At 36.7% G+C, this 18,624-nt stretch overlaps 2 protein-coding genes across 2 annotated transcripts in view; one reads left to right on the top strand and one right to left on the bottom strand.

The window, feature by feature from the left end:
* LOC137396605 (golgin subfamily A member 1-like) overlaps positions 1-2,021 on the top strand; it is a 33,725-nt gene extending 31,704 nt beyond the window's left edge. The window contains exon 13 of the mRNA XM_068082920.1: positions 1,275-2,021. Within this exon, the coding sequence (XP_067939021.1) occupies positions 1,275-1,499 (225 nt within the window). The 3' untranslated portion in view covers positions 1,500-2,021. The remainder of the gene's footprint in view (positions 1-1,274) is intronic.
* Positions 2,022-5,345: 3,324 nt separating this feature from the next.
* LOC137396818 (neural cell adhesion molecule 1-B-like) overlaps positions 5,346-18,624 on the bottom strand; it is a 474,203-nt gene continuing 460,924 nt past the window's right edge. The window contains exons 6-10 of the mRNA XM_068083132.1: positions 18,390-18,416; positions 15,854-15,896; positions 14,223-14,278; positions 6,631-6,659; positions 5,346-6,242 (exon numbers count right to left, since the gene is read on the bottom strand). Of these exons, the coding sequence (XP_067939233.1) occupies positions 5,853-6,242; positions 6,631-6,659; positions 14,223-14,278; positions 15,854-15,896; positions 18,390-18,416 (545 nt within the window). The 3' untranslated portion in view covers positions 5,346-5,852. The remainder of the gene's footprint in view (positions 6,243-6,630; positions 6,660-14,222; positions 14,279-15,853; positions 15,897-18,389; positions 18,417-18,624) is intronic.

Here is an 18,624-nt window from a genome sequence, read left to right as displayed (position 1 = left end):
GCAGCTGAATTCTGATTGTAGCCGCCATTGTCAAATTTGATTTTTAAACAATTTTTATATAAATATTTTAATGGCTTCGGTAAATAGAAATCGCCTTGTCATCTGATTGCTGATAAAATTTCAAGAAGATTAGATTATAAAATGTCTAAAGATTTGCTCTATCCAAAGATTTAGCATTTTAACTTGTTTTTTGACTCCTTGCAAAGTCTAGCCAAAACCAATTGATTGATGCAAGCGGCAAACATCATTTTTCCTCGCTCAATGGAGGCAGCTGCTCTCCCATTGTCTGCGTCTCCGCACGGAGCGTTCGCTGTGATGTGGGGCTTTGTTTGCGTTGAGTATGCTCCCTGTGCACAGAGCAAGAATATAAAGTGTTAAAACTTTTCTGTTACAATTAACAAAGTTATCTTTTGTTTTGTGTTGATCCATATTTCTTTTCCTTTGCTTGTGCTTATAACAATTTTATAAACAAATGAAATTATTTATAGTCGCAGTGGGGACCGACGGGGACAGGAAGGGGTTGTGATAGAATAATATAATATAATGAATAAAATAATAGAGAGACGCTGAGTTATAGTGAATATATGTCAATCAATCTACCCAACGCTCAGCCACTACTTGTTTATGTTTACGTTTCATATAAAATAACAATAACAACTGCTGTTTTGGTTTACTATTTCATAAATTTAGTTTTACATAAATGTTAGGTTTTCAAATTTATTTTTCGAACAGTTTTATGTAATTCATTTGTTTTTATGCTACATATACATGTATGTAGCCTAATTACTTGAGGATTTGTCATTGTTTTTCTGCTCTGGAATGAATCAAATGATGTACAATGAAGTCTCATAAATATATTCTCTTCAATGTAAAACAGTTTTGGCATACTAAGCAAATATCAGAATGGATTAATGTCGTATATTGAGAGGTTAACTGTACATGAAATACTAGTTCAAACTTATTTGCGTATATCAAAATAAATATATGGAAACAACCCTACTGACAAGGCTGAGACAAGACCAATTTATTGCGTCTTTAGAAGCTAAATACTTTCTCTGTTATCAAATGTGGTATACCTACCAGGGATGAAAAAGGCACAAATGAAGGTTTCCTCCCCATTAAACCCCTTGTATCGCTTGTACTGAACAACAAGCAGTATAGGTTTTGCATGATGTAAAATCACTACATCTACTACTTTATACCCGCCTGCTAGTTTACATAGTTGTTAAGCAACATCTACTGGCAGGTTTCTGTTGAGTGCTTCATCTCTGTAGGTGAATGGGTTCTGTGGACACAAAGATATTAACTTTGAGTATCTCAAGAACGTCGTCTTCAGCTTCCTGTTAAGCCGAGACTCGGAGTCGATGCATCTGGTAAAGGCCCTCGCTGTCCTCCTAGAGTTTACGCCAGCTGAGGAAAAGCTATTGAAAGAAACCGTCGAATGGAAAATGTCATGGTGGCCTTCAAGCAAGAAACCAACAAAAAAGTTCAGAAAATAGTGATATGTTCAAACCTGGATAGACTCTCAGCCAGTGTGAATTCACATGCAGGCTATTTGATTTCATCCAGCCATATTAAAGAAACATGAAGAATGAAATAGGTTTTTTTAATATTTCACAAGTTTATTTTACTCAGAGGTTTTGGAATGTGCAATATTTTTGCTCATTGAAAAAGTCACATGATCCAAAATTTAGAGAAAAGAAATGTCTCATAGCAGTCATTCCAAGAATTGACATTTATACATGTTTGACAAATTGTTGTATTTATTAGACCGTTTCAAATGCGTGTCACATATTTTCTCTATTTACAGCTGGTATCAGTTTCCGTGTTTCAAATATTGATTCATTATGACAACCTTCACGTCATAGAAGTCTACAAAACTGCAAATATAAGCCTTCGCAAAAGCTTTTTTATGATGGTTTGTCTTTTTAACAAAGATATTTTGATGAATCTACTACCGTGGGTGATATCAGATTCTGCAGTGAATAAAAATATAAGTGAAAACAAAATGCAATTTAATATAAAACCTAAACAAAACTGCTCAACTTTTATGTGTTTCCTGTTGAAAGAATTGACATTGTAAGTTAATATAATCAGAACAGTTTAACAATTATGTTAATGTTAAACTATGTATGTTAAAGTTGCAGGGCTGTTTATTGCTGTGTGTACTAGTTAGAGCAGTGGTTCTTAACCTGGGTTCGATGGAACCCTAGGGGTTCGGTGAGTCGGTCTCAGAGGTTCAGTGGAGCCTCTGTCGTGGAAGTCTTGACACACCGACTCATCATGTTAATACGCGATGCCCCACTTGGCCATCACTGGCTGCAGATAATCACGGTACATTGTTCTACCCTTTCACTGCCGTCCATGTACAAATTTACCTATCGGCCTACTGCCCAGCCATTTTACCAAAAATTGCCTCTTTCGCTACATGATATGTATACAATTTTTTAAACTTCAAACTCTATCTAGAACATTTTTGTTATATATTTTATTTTGCTAACATATTAGCAAAAACTGCTATGCCAAAATTCAATGTATCTATACTTTGTGCATTGCTACGATCGCTACGAAGCTAAAACGATCCTCTACAATGTTCCTTATTCTTACAAAACTATTACTTTCATCACCATCAGAGTCAGTGCTGCTACATTAATTATCTGTGTAATCACAAAAATCTGAATCTGAATTGGCTATACTGTCATCAACATAAGTAATTATCTGTTTTCTAACTCGGGAGGTGCATGTACTTACAAAACTTACACAAAAAACGTTCGTTTTTAAATTGGAAATTCCCAAACAAAAATTTAAAATTGCATCGTTATTTTAAATCTTCGGACAACACTGTCAATACCATAAAAGTCCTAAATATCGTTTGTTATGTTGTCAACGAATAATAAATTAAGTTACTACGTAATTACTGGGAAAGTCGCAAAAATGGGAAGAGTATAGTTCGTGATGGAAAAAGTTCGTTTCCTGTTACAACGGTTCCTTAGTTGACTCGCTGCTCATCCTAGTTGTAATGGATACCTGCAAACGCTATCACCGCAAAAACGCGAGCTGAATTGAAATTCACTGTTACTAATATTGTCTTATGGTGTTAATTGATTGTTGTTTTTCTTATAGCAGACACTATTCTTGTTACGACTTCTAATTTTAGAAGAAGTTTGAAAATTAAACCAAAAATGTGTGCCTGGCGCCATGTACTGGGCTAAACAATAAGTTTAACAGGTTTCTGAAAGTAAATGAGCTTCCTTTATTTTGTAACACAAAACTACTATGTATGTTGTACAGACTGCAGTAGTTAGTAACTAGTACTAAACAGTAGTAGGTGTAAAACAATGCAAAGTGTGTGATAACTATTCACAATTTTGTTTCAACACACAAAAGCAACATTTTGTAACGCGAAAAGACTAGTTAGTGCTCATTAATAACAGTAGACGTACAACAAAACAGAGTATGTGATATATGTTCATTTTGTGCACCAGTAAAAAAGATGTACGTCTTGAATCTGAAAAAAAATCATATTTTATTTTACACTAAAGTAGGGTTTGGTTGCATTGTGAATTGAGCAGCAGATCCATGGAGTGCTGCCTCCGCGACCTGGACTGATCGAGTGGGAAAAAAAATGTAGGGTTCGGTGAACGCGCATATGAAACTGGTGGAGTTCGGTAGCTCCAACAAGGTTAAGAACCACTGAGTTAGAGCTTCGTGATATGGCAATTTGTTTGGTAGCGACTTTGAAGATAGATGATTTGGAAATCGCTTTAAATGGTAGACGACTTGAAAGTCGCTACCATTTAAAGAGATATCACCAGTCATATAAACGATATAATTGTGTAATGGCAATTTATCTCACGCCTGACAGTCTTCAGGGTGAACGATACTGGAACTAAAACACATGCGCCTCCTAGTCTTGTACATGTAATTTGTACATTCCCGGGCATTCATGAAATAAATATTTCTAATTATCTTGAACACAAAACAGTTTGTTTTCTAGTTAAAGTATAGAAATACATCTTAACAAAAATTTACAAGGCTTTTTACATAATAATATCCCGATTCGGTACTACAAATTTGCAACACTGAATCGTCTGAGGATTTTTGAAAATCGCGAAGCTTTAGTACTAGCTGATAATCTGCTATCAGATTTTATATACCAACCAACTTGCAACGCAATCATTCCTGCTCATAATACAATCGATATATTTCATGTACGCAATTCTTGCTTTCGTTCTGATTGACCTAAAAAGTATGCAAGTCGCAGAAATAAGTTTTGCAACATTTGGAAGTCAAGAATATATGGCTTTGTTTAAATGAGTGTCGATAGCGCGTTGCTGCTATAGGGCAATGTAGTTTTTAAAACAAATATAGACCCTTATTGGAATCTTCAGTTCCTCAAAGTGTTTGAAAATATTTACCTAAAATTTTAATCTTAATCAGTTACAAGCAATTACAATTTTCAATCGCATTGAGCCACTTTTTACCGCAACAAGTTTGTTCTAATAACAGTCTTTCGATAAATGCTACAACTAAAAAGTGTTAAGGAAAATTATGAATGCGTGTACTTCCTGAAGTCTGCAATTCATGCTACTGACCTTCACACCATTCGTGTAATCATTACTGTTATTCCTTGTATGTTCGTAAGAACATTCAATGAGACATGGATTGAATTAAAATCGATTGTTCACACAGTGTTACGGATTACCTAACACTTACAGCAACTTCATATTTTTGCATTATTAATTACAAATCAAATATAAATATGCGCTATTCTTAGACGACTCCATAAAAATCAAGTTATACCAGAGGCAGTGCCGTTAGATCGATTGAGTTTATACAAGCACAAAACCTTTCTGATAACAATTCATGAGCATAGATAAGATAATGTACTTAAAATTACATTAGTGAGCTATGCAATCAACAGGGAAGTCCAGTACTTTCCTTAAACTTCTAGAATATTTAGATCACAGCACTCTACTCTGAACAGAACCTTTTAGAAAAATAGAATTATAACTGTTTGTATCAGCCTTGCACATTTCTCTAAATGTTTAACTTTTGCAAGTACAACAGTAGTTCAACCTTCAAGGTGAAACAGATCACTGCTTGGGAATGAGTAAAAGTGCACTTATTGGATGTTTGATAACTTTCTGATTGACTACCAAGGCAAAATGGTTATCTGGAACGGGACATGACCGAATGGAGTTTGACCGATTATTCGGCAAATGTTGATCAGCCAATAGATGCCAACATTAAAATAGCCAATCTGTTCATACTTCATGTTGGAAAGAAACTTGGCACCGCTATAGCTGGTTGGTTCAAAATGATAGAATAATTAGTGCAAATGGTAACATTATTCACAATATATTTTGATCAAGCTTTAGCAAAAACTATTTATTAACTATTATTTTCAAGATCCTTAAGCGTAACACAATAAATAATGCAATGACAGGTGAGATAGTGGCGCGACAACACTTACTAAATGTGTACAAAATCTTGCATTACTGAAATGAAATACCATAAATTGTGTGCATATATATATATATAAGGTTTCTTGATTACACAGATAAATACGAAAGCATCGTTAGAAAATGTAAGTAAGGCACAATATGATATACAATTGAAATGATTTTAACCAAATACAGTAAAATTCTACAAAGATTGTGAGAATATAGTAATAATTTTGATATGAATTATGAGCAAGCACTAAACCATTGCGACCATCAAGTGAAATTGCTAGTAGTGCAAGGTAATGCTATATCTACGGGTCGGTCGAATTGTTAGATGGTGCCTGACAAAGGTGGGCTAATGGCAGTGGTTATAGCCCACAGAGGTGCTACCAATACATCAATGTATTAGACATTGTCGGGTCTGGGGGGCAGTGGGACTCTGGTAGTTGGTCTCGCGGATGATGTAGTTGGTCTCGCGGCTGGTGTAGTTGGTCTCGCGGATGATGTAGTTGGTCTCGCGGATGATGTAGGTGGTCTCGCGGCTGATGTAGGTGGTCTCGCGGCTGATGTAGTTGGTCTCGTGGATGATGTAGTTGGTTCGTCATTGCAATTTTCGTAAAGGTTATCATCACCATTTCTTCTTTGTTTCAAGGCCTCCGTCGCATTAAAATCAATAGACATGTATGGTAAAGCGTCCTCTGGTGGCTGCTGCGGCTTTGTCGGCTTAACTTTGGCCACTCTAGCAGGATTGTTATCATGTTCAAGTACAGCGTAGACGATAGAGTCATCAGCGTACTGTCAAATAGAGGGGAGTTATAGAAACTTTCTTTACCCTCGCAAAATATATTCTATGATCAAAGATAACGCAACATGCATACTATCTGCAGTTTCTTTTGAGTATATTTGTAGCTATGTTACACGGTGCACAGGTATTATATGGTAACCGCCCAGAGACAACCAAATGCATTTGGCTTTAAAAACAGACAGCCATTTCAAAGAGAAAAACGAGATTTCACCATACATTTCCAATGCACCGACACATGATTTGTTAGTGTGATAGATTATAAAATTATTACAAAAATATGACATTCAAAATAAGTCTTCAAGCGTAACTTTAAATATAAATATTTGTGTTACACTTTTCAAACATCAGATATCGGGTTGTTTGGTATGATCAACTTACTTTAACAGCTGGAACTGGGTTGTTAGTGTCTGCAACAAATGGAAGAATTAGATTAAACATAGCAGATTAAGTAGATAAAACAATTGCATATAGGACCTGATATAGCGTAAAAAGGAGTCGATCTTGTAATCGAAAAGCGAAACTTTAGTTTCGCGGCTGCCAACTGAAAGTTTGTGAGTCAGTACTAGGCAAGGATGAAAGAGATGTCTACCTTTTATACTGTCAAGTACGAAGATTACAACCAAATAAGCTTACAACGAGATTAGTCAAGATGGCGCTATTACAACCATGATAAATTCAAGAGTCATATGCCTTTCGCTTATGCTTTTTATGGATAACCTTGTACTAGAGGAGCATACAGTAAACAGCGACAGCAATCAGATCAAGGTGCTATTCATCAATGTTCAAATGCAGCACTTTAACATGTTGGGCCATGCAGAAACAATCAACAAATGAACTTAACACTGAAGCAAATGAAGGGGCAACAGATAATTGCAAATTTATTGCATACATACGTGTCTCTCATTAGAATGCCTTGTAGGCTATGGCACAAAACACAATACGAGATTACAAGCAGCACACGCTTATGAACAGCACACCGGCAACAACAGCCATGGTAATAGCTAGATAGTTACAAATACAACAGGCCAGTGGCTGATACAACAATAATTGCTTGGGGAGGGCTTGGTACCCTAAACCACACATGGAAGTAATTTAAAAAACCAGCAAGTTGAAAATAGGGTCGAACTAGGTGGTGATGCGCAAGCAATAATGAAAAGATAACGTGATATCCAGTGATTCATGCAGTAACATCAATTTGTGCTATATGAAAATCACCCTCATATGGATCTTACCAAATTAAGGCGAGTTATCAGCCATCGCTAGAAAAACATAATTTCATTCCAAATTCATGCTTTCATTTATAATATCGGTCTCTATTCAACAGAATAAACAGCCGCAACGCAAAGTGAGCGGCTTCGATAAAAAGATATAAAACACACAAGTATAATTGTTAAATAATTTTCAGCTCAAAATATTTTAAAATGGTTAATAGAACTAAAAGATAGTTTGGTGTTATAACTGTTTTTAAAGAATTTTCAAGTCGTAAATTACGATTTTCAACAGTTCTGTTGATATACCATTTTACTTTTAGGTTCATAAATTAAGATTTTACCATATAAAGTTTAAGCCTTTTGACACAGTAATGTATTTATTGACTGTTTACTTAACAAAACGAATCTTCATTAAACATTGAAAAAGCTAATGCAATAGCAGAATGGTCGCACATACCCTTTTGCTGGACACAGAGTTACATAGGAAAAGAAATGAATTTGTTAGTTAATGCCTTAACGGCCACCATATCTCAGATAAGCCGACGTATATTACATGGCCTAGTACAGAGGGTGATTAGGTTTATCTGCCAGTAGCCTGTGGTGAATAAGCCAAAGACTGCATTAGCACCCACCCTAGACAAAGCATGAAAAAAGCCTAATGGAAGTTTTTGCAGCAGCACCTACTAGCACAGCTGACCTCTCAATGTGCCATAGCCATTGTTTTCAGATATACCTTGCAACAAGGCCAACTGACTCAACACCTGCAGTTGTATAAGTGAGCGTGAGTCTTTCCTACTAGCCTGTGCTCCGTAAGCATATGACAGAGTAATGCAAGAAATAATGCTAGTAGTTAAAAGTTGCCCTGAAGGATCATGGCTGCTCACGATGAAGCGTGTTGACAGACAGCTGAACATTACGCTAGCCATGCCTGCCTACGCTTGCCAATGCAATCAATATCCTGATGCAGCGTGAAAAACCATAAGGCACTTTTTACTGCATTGTTAGACAAGGAAAGCTTTGGGATTCTGCGGTCACGTTAAATCATTAATGACTCATAGCTACTGGTAGTAGCTCATAAAGAGTACGCTTGTGCTCAAGTGTGCAATTCCAACTGATACCAATGGTTTATGAGTGTTAAACACTACCACCATCTGCAGTCATTCGGTGTCTACTTTTCAAGCCTCAACAACTGTTTTATTACAGCAGGGACTCCCAACTAGGGGGAAGTTGGGAACCCACCTGTATTAAAGTGTCTAGCTGCCCAGTATCACCCAATCATAGTTGACACTAGTAAACTATTTGTGACAGCTCAAATAAAACTATTTTACACGTATGGTGCTTCTATGAAAACTTGTAGGTTAATGTCGCAAGTTTGCCTCATCCATAAACTAGAAATGACGAAAACCCGCAAGTCAAGCTAGTTTGTTGCTAGCAAATTGTTATTGAATGTTTCACTTTGTGCTTACAAATATAGAAATGGCACTTGCGAATGATATGCAAAAAATGCCACGCAGGCTATTCCATTTCACACATTTTACCACTTCACTGGTTCCTACAGTGCATCGCTATGACCTTCCATGGATAACTCGTTATCTTTTTCGCCAAACCATTCACGTTAATCCCACATGCCAACGTCCTTTGAAACGGTAATTGCACGGTAATTAAATGTGCCCGCAATTACCAAATCTTCCTCCTCGTCACAATGGACAAATACTGAGAGCACGCGCGAGGCAAAAATGTCCTCGCTGGTTTTACACACATGCAGATGAATAGCATCAACTATCATCCCTGTCTGTAGGGGCCACTCATCAGAGGCATTTTAACGACAAAACTAGCAGTTATTTAAAAATATCATTTGCTAGTAAACAATGGACAACAGGACTAGTCTGGTTATTAACCTGTAACCATGTGACAATCCAGTTTTGGTTGTTTTCTATTGCAATAAGGCAGCTTCATTATTTTGACTAATTCTTGCCTGAAAATAACAGTACTTTCACACCATTACAAGAACCGAAAAATGGGGAAAAACTGTTTTATAAACTAAAAATAAAAAAGTACAATTTTGCTCAGATGATGAGTAACTCCATGCGAGTTCCATGAAGTAAATATATATATATATATATATATATACATAGTATATACATATATTACTATCAGCAATTCGGTATAAACAAATGATATCAAAACTGTGTTAAGAACTACTATAGGTTTTATATAGCGGCTACATAATCACTTTTTGCACACCCTTGTGGTCAACTGGCACAATCCAGTAGTTGGTTAACCGAGTGAATAAAACAAATTGACCAGTAAACTGGAGCTGAGTGATCAGAGATGCTATGCAGTCATTGATTGCAGATCCAAAGCTTTCATGTAGGCCTGCTAGCTAATAATTGCAACATTGAAGTTGAGGCTACGCTGCTTGCAATTTGTTGAGCAACAGCAGCAGTGTGTGCCACTAGACGATCATAACACTATATGCTATGCTAGTTTAAATGTATGTGATGGTTGGTTTACACTGGCAGATGTGTAGGTATCCTGTCATGCGCATTCGCTTATCTAAACGCCTATCATCTAAGTGACAGGCCATGTACAACAGCAGATCAGTTTATGCTGAGTTTTAGTAAAGCATCTCCATTGTTTCTAACTGACTTACTGCATTCAACACACTCGGTTAACCAACAGTTGTAACAAGTACTGCAAGACATAAATTGTAGAGATAAAGAGATAACTAAAAGCTAGGCTTATAGCATACTTGTAATATCGGTGAGTTTGTACTGATCAGTTATGAATGGTTGGTACATGTAAACTTTGATTGATCACACTGTGTAGACGCTGTTATCAAGGCGTTGCGACATTTCCGGAGTCTTGGAGAGAGCTAAACCATTTAACAAGTTCTTTGCATCACATTTGCTCAGCATTTAAACATGCAGCTATGGTTTATTTTAAGCAATTTATACATCAGCGCAAACACAGATCTGATGCAAGTATGCATGAGCTATAATAACAACAGGTCGCCGGCGGCGAGTGAAAAAGTATATGTTCATATTGCAGCCTTGCATCCGCTGCAAGGAGCCAATTATTAGCGGTAATTTCTGTGAGTCAAGATATTAATTCATTGAGGTCCAGCAGAAATTGGTTTACAGCAAAAGGCATATGCAACAGTTTTGATAGCTACCTTGTGATTAGCCTGTATCAAGTTGATGAACGGGCAGTTGTTAAATGGTAATTGTTAAATGAAAAACACTAATAATAATATTAATATCTTAATCAGTAAACAACAGTTTAATGTGCTTTACGTTTGTGAACTTGATGTGTTTATAAATTTAGGTTACATACAATTTTCCCCTGCTAAATCATAAATGCCGCAAGTACTTCTTCGAGGAAACAATATCTAGAAAATGAGGACATCAATGTAATGTGAAATTAAAATGACTGTACAGTCACATTGACAATTGTCAAGTTGAAGGATGGACTTCACTAGCTTTATGGGATGTGATTAATTGCATTACACGGCATGCTAGGAGTATTACACATAGGCTAAAATTAGCACACTGTCACGCACAAATCAACTGAGCCAAGAAATTACTAGACCATGTACAATACAGCTATCGCTTGAACGCTCGACTTTGTGTGGCCTTTTCTCTAACCACCATTCAAATTAATTCATTTTTGATTACAGGTTTTATGCAAAACAAATCCTTTAGAGTTTACTGTGTGGCTGAACCAACAACGTAAAATTGTGCCAGATACTTGTTAGTCGGTCTCTCTAATATTTCCCTGTGACAAACCTCAGGTAAGGAAATCACTTCAGTAAATGAATGAACAAAATTCACTGATCTCTTCACAACTATAACAAGCACCATCGCTACATTGATCTTTTGGGACGCACAATATGTTGGCACGAGCCTGCGAGCGTATCATTTCAGGTAGCAAAAGTGTCCGGTTTGTTCTTACTGAGTGGCTAGGCATAAATGAGGAAACCTCGGATGACCATATCTGGTGAGAAAGGTAAAAACTGTCTTGTAGATCTGTACGCTATTTTTTCACAAACACAGCTTGTTTGAAACATCGACCATGTCAAGTAGGATTGTCATAAATAACCTTAAACCTTAGTGTACCAATATAGACTACATGGGGGGAAGCGATTTTGCGCGGCGTATCAATCCCATCGCTGCCAGTAAGGATGAACTTTTTAAAATCATCTCAATTGTTTGGAAATTTTCAAATATGGTAACTAATTCTCGGCCTGTGTAATTAGGATACAACCTGTACTACTATTGCAAAGCAAATATTTGTGCTTAGCACACATGCTCATTAGAGAAAGTTTATCTTCCATTACGTAGAGAAATAAAAGAGGCAACATTAAAGTTTATGCTTTGCCAAAAAATGATTTGGATGCTGATATCGAACGGTTCAGCAGAGAAAGAAGATTTGAGGCCAGGAGAGACTACAGAAGGAATTGAAACACCAGAAGCAACTCAATCAGCACTAAGTGAGAGCCATAATCAGAACACAACTGGTGATTAACTTTTTTAATCCTAACACTGGTATTCCGGTTTTGCGTAAGACGTGTCAGAACTCCTAGCAGCAGAAATACCTACATTCACAAGGCTCTGTTTACAAACGCTGTTTCTAAGTAAAGGCGTAATCCAACCAAATTAATTTTTCCACAGAATGTTTGACCAGAAACATCCCTTCCATTTGTACCATTATTTAATTTCTTCATCTACTTTCTTTGTTATAATAACCAATTTTATTAGAACGATGTTGCGAAAAAATCGATATGACTCATTCGTTTGTAGGTCATAGATGATTGTGATGCAAATGAAAAATTTTATGATACTCACTATAATTTCTCAGTTTATTTTGAGTCATGGAATGATGACGAACAGGTGCTCGATGGATATGATACTACTGTAAATATATTTACGACTTTTTAAAATCATACGAAGTTCTATAGTTTTAGCCCGAATAATAGTGAAATACTGTCTTTTTTCTGTTTGATGACATTGCTGAGGGCTGCCCGACTTTTTTACTAGTGTTTAACCAAATATTGTATTATGAGCGCATTTAGATAAATTTAATAAAAGTTCAAAAACTTCGAAATGTTGGACAAATTGCCCAAGGTCACTGACGCACATTGACAAGTACATCCAGGGTTCAAAGGGATAAGGCCAAGAAGCTAATGATGATACATAATTTTTTTAAATGTTTTTATTTGTTTCTGCATGTATTACAAACATTGCTTTGTTTACGTCACTAGTTTTTGGATACATAACTGTAAAGATTGATAATTATTAGTGTTACATAAATGATAAATTTGCAGCATATCATTTGATAACCTAATGTCGTAATCTAAACTGGGCCTGTTATGATATGAACCAAGGCTTATCACTCATCTTCTATTGGACATAAAAAGTCAGTTTTCTCTGCAAGCTGTGGCAACTATAGGAATCAGCGCAATGTGCTTGTATACAACATTGTCATCTATAGTTATGAAATGCAAAAATGCGTTCAAATTTAGAATATTGATAATGAATTAATTCATGGCTCCAACAAATTGCAACTAAGATTACACAATCTTCAGATGCTACGGTGACTGCATGGAAAGAACCTCAGCTTGAAAAAATATTTCCGATTCGCGATGCATATTTATTTAAGGCTCTAAGACAGCTTTCAGGTAAAACAACAGCTTTTTTGCAGCCATTTCCGAGGTCCAAATTTCGCTACAAATTGGTTCGGTACGCTGAACAGCTCAGGCCGTATGCACTCGGTTGCGAAAGAGTTAAAACAGATCTATAAAATCTATACCATACTATACAAGCCCGTTTATTCAACTTTGCCGCCCGTGTAGATAATCAAAACAAAAATAGCCAGCTCAATTGTGAATATCGCCAAGAGAAATCGGTATTTTCACACTTGGTTCCATTGATTTTTGGCAACTTGATGAATTTTTTTTTGACAAAGCCTAGAGGTAACCTAACAAAAAAGCTATACACCCTTTTTCTTCCTTACACTTCCTGCTTCCCTTCCAATTCCGGTTCAACTTGGTCATTAAGCACAAACTAGATGCACTGCAATGTGAAATATATTTTAACATTGCACACTGGCAGTCAATCATTTTGCACACTCATTGAGTATTTCATGGAAAAACAGCGCATAACCTTTTGACTAATATTATAAATAGTCAGTTTTTCATGCTGAGAATAGTCTAATGAAGTGAAACTAGCAGCGATGTGGGCCAGCATATGGGCATAGTACGAATTTCAAATTACCCTATACAGTATAGCAAGTACACATTAGATACCAGCAGAAAGATCTTACAACACCAGTAATGACCAAATAATAAATCATCACATGACACTGGTGACTGACCACATGATAGCAACTCATTGTAACATAATACTAGCAACTGACAGCTTGACACAGGTGTATCATCATATGACATGAGTGACTGACAGCTTGGGATGGGGGCATTGTAACATGACATGAGTGGCTGACAGCTTGACACCGGTGAAATGTAATATGACACTGTTGACTGACAGCCTGACATGGATGCATTGCTGAATAAATTATTTATTGATGGCTTTGTCACCTGAAACTGGTGATTGACAACTTGGCATGAGTGTACATGTCACATGACACTGGTGAATGTCAGCCTGACACCAGTGTAATGTCGCATGACACTCGTCAGCGATCATGCAACATTTGAAGTAGACACAGAGCTCTTATAAACAGCAGTCATATGTGTTAACTTACTTGACTGGGAATTTTGGTTCTTTTCATTTTTATGAGTAGACTTCGACTTGCGACCACTGCACAACACAGAGAAGCAGATGGTAAACACACACGCACACCGATAACTGAAGAAAGCAACATAAAAATCATACTGTGAAATGCTCAAAGCGTAACATACATTCTTCTACATACAAAGGATCCATGAGATAGTATATGCCAAGCAACCAGGTTCAGCAGCAACTTTCCAAAAACAGATATTAAAAATCAGTTGCAATGCCGAGTTAAAGTAGGTCGTCCTATTGGTCGATACTGATATTCAGACGTACCTCAAATAGCATTCAGTATCATGTAGCGAAGGCATTGATATTGAATTGAATACATAATAAATTTATATTTCTCCAAATAGATTTGACAGGTTTGAAATAACAATAATCAGACGTCGTTGCAATCCTGGTTGCTGGATGACAAAACTGACCCATGGAAACTATGCAAATATCAAAAATCCTGGAGAGGTCTTATAGCGGATGTGATGAAGCAAGAAGGTGTGGATGAGTTTTAATGCAGACGTGATCGAGCGATGGCAGGAAATCATATAGTGTTTTGAAGCATGAGGACTGGCAAGGATGTTAAAGGTCTACTTTCACAACTCGGCGTAGGAAAAAACATCAGTGCAGCGTCATCAGCATTTTTTTATGTTTTGCGTCGCATGAAAAAACTCAGCATGAGTCTACTCGTCCAACTACAAGTTTGACAGTCTCTTGCAATAGAATCGATATAATTCGCACTGTCAAACTCAACAGCCTCTCTTGCAATCGGTTGAATCGACTAAGACTTTATATGGCTGCGGTGCGTCAGTATAGTAATTACTTATCATATATTAATATTAGTACTCATCAGTACTAGTACTCGTACAGCTTAGTACTAGTACAGTACTCGAACAGCTTAGTACTAGTACAGTACTAGTACTCGAACAGATGTGGGAAATCGTCAGGTGTACCGATAAGGTACAGAGACTAAGTATATGCAGGACCACTCTACATCATGGAAGACAAACGATTGGTGCAGGTCGCAGCCCGCGAGGTAGTGAAGCTCGTTAATCACGGGTTAAAATCATGTACAAAGCAATATTTTTTCTAAACCTCTAACCGTGGCTTCGGAAAGACGCATGGGCACGGTTCCTACTACAGTAAAGATATATTATAGCATCATTTATGCGCGTGTGACAGAGTGAAAGTAGACCTTTAAAAACCTTCATCTGAGGAGTTACTAGCAGGACTAACTGCGCTTTGGTGAGTGACTTTCTGATCACTTGACAGAAACCACGAACGGATATTAAGATTCAAAGTTCATGATCATTATTCCTTGGAGCCATCGTATCTACTTGTATCGTATCTAAGTGGTTAATTGGTAAATGACACAAAATGTGTCGTAAAATCATTCACCAAAGCTTACCATAGCTATTGTGTCTTGAGCATGCCTTATCAACAAGCCTATCCGGTGACAAATTAGCTTTTCAAGCACAGCTTTATAAATAGCTTTAAAAAGCTGATAAAATCAAGATATGCAGTTCCATATCACTACTAGAAAAAAGGCAAACTAAAGATCTGTAGTCGCACATTATTACTATTAAAAGCATTTATTTAGGGACAAACCTTTGATTCTTCTCAGTGGTAGATACTGGATCACCTTTTCCTCCTGCAAAATATAAAACTCACAATCATCTCTATAAGCTGATTAAATCAGTATCATAACACTAGCATTATATGTTATTATACATAAGAACCAACTTATGATGCCAGTGGTTAAATGCAAGGCACAAGGAAGAGCTCTAGAACAAATCAGACATTGATCAATTCATAGATATGTGACGACAAAAGAGAGATCACTGCAGTAACTACCAACTAGATATAAATAAACAGCAGATTGGGCGATATACTAATCAACAATTTGTGTGATGCCTACTCCATTATAGCCAGCACTATAATAAACTCTCACCACTACCACTACAAAAAACAACAGGAAGGAAAGAAGGTTGAGCAATGTGGCTCGTGTTAGGAACATGGCAGGAAACACACAAATCTCAGCTAGAGCAAAGAGTGAAAGATCGCCAAGGCTTGCGGAACTATTACGAAGTTTTCATACAGCGATAGCGTAGCAACACACCTCCGTACGGCGCTGCAATTCCATCATGGAAACAACCGTGTAACTTCCACTCTGTCGCGATTTAGTACCGCTGTTTGGAAGTGAAACACCCTTTGTGCCGTATTTGTGCCATGGAACTTGCTTAAGCGGCCGACAATGTTACATTTGTGTATCCGCATTAGTAATGCTAACCATTGCTCCATGAGCAGAAGTTTTAGTGGTTGAAATGCTCTAATCTATTTGTTTTTACTTAAAACAAAAAATAGCAGAAAAGCAGCCTGTATGGACCAACCCTGAAATAGAAACGTTCCATGGCTACATGACTGAGAACGAAGCTTACAGAATTTTAGATAGTTTGTTTTGTCCTTGACCTCTTAAAAATTCAATCTTGACATAGGTATCAAAGACCGGTGCGCCATTTGCCATTAGAAAAGTTATATTCTTTATTTTCCTTCTGAAGTGCCTTTTCATTCATTTCTTTCTAATTCTTTCCTAGACATTTTTATCAATCTGAATCAACTTATATTTTTATAATTCTCTTACTGACTATTACTCTGAAATATACTTGCATATGCCCATAAACACAAGACATAGACACAGGAGGCAATATGTGGATCATGATGATTAATTTGAGGATGTTTATGGACTGATGTAAGTCTATTTCAGAGTAATAGTGAGTAAAAGAATGATATAAATTTAAATTGATTCAGATTGATTGATGAGAATGTCTAGAAAAGAAATAGAAAGAAATGAATAGGCACTTCAGAAGGAAAATAAAGATTACCTATAACTTTTTCACTGGCAAATCGCAAATGGCGCACAGGTCTTTGATACATAAGGCATCACCCTACCATCGCTCTGCTATAGCACCCTATGGAAACATGATCTGCTTGTCAGCCCGACGTAGTGCGTCGGTACAGGTGCAGCCAGGTGCAGCCAGGTGTCACTACATTATCACTGTATGGAAACTTGGTAGCTGCCTTAATAAGCAGACCGTCCTAGACACAACACCCAGTTACAGCTGAAGTTACAGTTAGTTAAAGCTCTTTACCACCTACAGCAAAATCGTGTAAAAATCGTGTAAAAATCGTGTTATCGTGTTTTGATGACCTTACGCAGATGTGCAGAAATAAAGAGCATAACATATTGCCAGTTGTACCAGTTGAAAAATTCTAATTTTGATATTACGCCTACTACAATAAATTCTTTCTTAACAACGAAAGCCTGCTAATATTGTAGCCAAGCATTCATCCAACGACTTATCACAAGGTTTTGTCGCATTCAGTATAAACGAGATAAATTTTTGCTTAGCGATTGTTTTACATTTAAAGCTGGAAGTACATTGTAAACATGTGTTAATTTTTGTACTTGAGTCAAGTGTATAATTTCCTTCGTAGGAAACAAATCAGGATGCAGGGAAACTGATTTTAAAGCGCCAACAATGATCTCTTATCAACTATTATTCACTTTGTTAGCTGATGTGAACTGGAGCTCTATACAATGAGCATTTATTTTAGCGTACAGGTTGAAGTAAAGGAATAATCAGAAGAAAGGCAATATCTATCCTACAATATTTTGCCGGATGAAATTGAAAAGTTGTTATTAATTTGTTTTCAAAGTGAATAAAAACATCACCAAACTATACCAAATACTTTTCAGCGTTTTGAAAAAAATAGCAGTCTTGTAGCGAGTGACCTTGATAGCCATTTTAACTGATCAGCTTTACCCATTTGCAAAGCAGTCGAACAACACAAAATAATACTAGAGAAAATAATTGCATACTTTTTTATCAAATAATTTTTAAATATTTATATCGCAATTAAAGGCACCTTTTAAACTCTCCAAATTACTACCTTGTTGACAGCCCAAAAATTAACAGTGACCAAACCAGAAGCGGAATGAGAGAAGATTAGGCCTATATATAGATGAGTTATTGCCCGATACCTAAACAGAGAGAGGAAAGAATCCTAGGGGCTACATTGCTGACCTTACTATGGCCTATCTATAAGCTATGCAGTAGTGAGAGACATCAAACTAGCTGTTTACCTTGGACAGGAGCCTTACTCGCAGCAACTACAAATGGTCGAATTAAAGCTTGAGTGTAATGGAATCAATAATTGATGCCTAGTAAGTTCAGCAATGTTAGCTACTATATACGAACTACTAGAGTGACCTACTAACAACTCACAATAGAGTGACTACACTCAATGTAACCTCCACATACAAACTTTTAGTATTAGGAAAAATGCAACGGAAGGGAATCGAACTCAGATATTCTGTA

This window comes from Watersipora subatra, chromosome 5 (assembly GCF_963576615.1).
Source record: "Watersipora subatra chromosome 5, tzWatSuba1.1, whole genome shotgun sequence".
NCBI lineage: Eukaryota > Metazoa > Bryozoa > Gymnolaemata > Cheilostomatida > Watersiporidae > Watersipora > Watersipora subatra.
The sequence above is the reverse complement of the archived record's forward strand: the minus strand, read 5'-3'. Positions and strand labels throughout refer to the sequence as shown.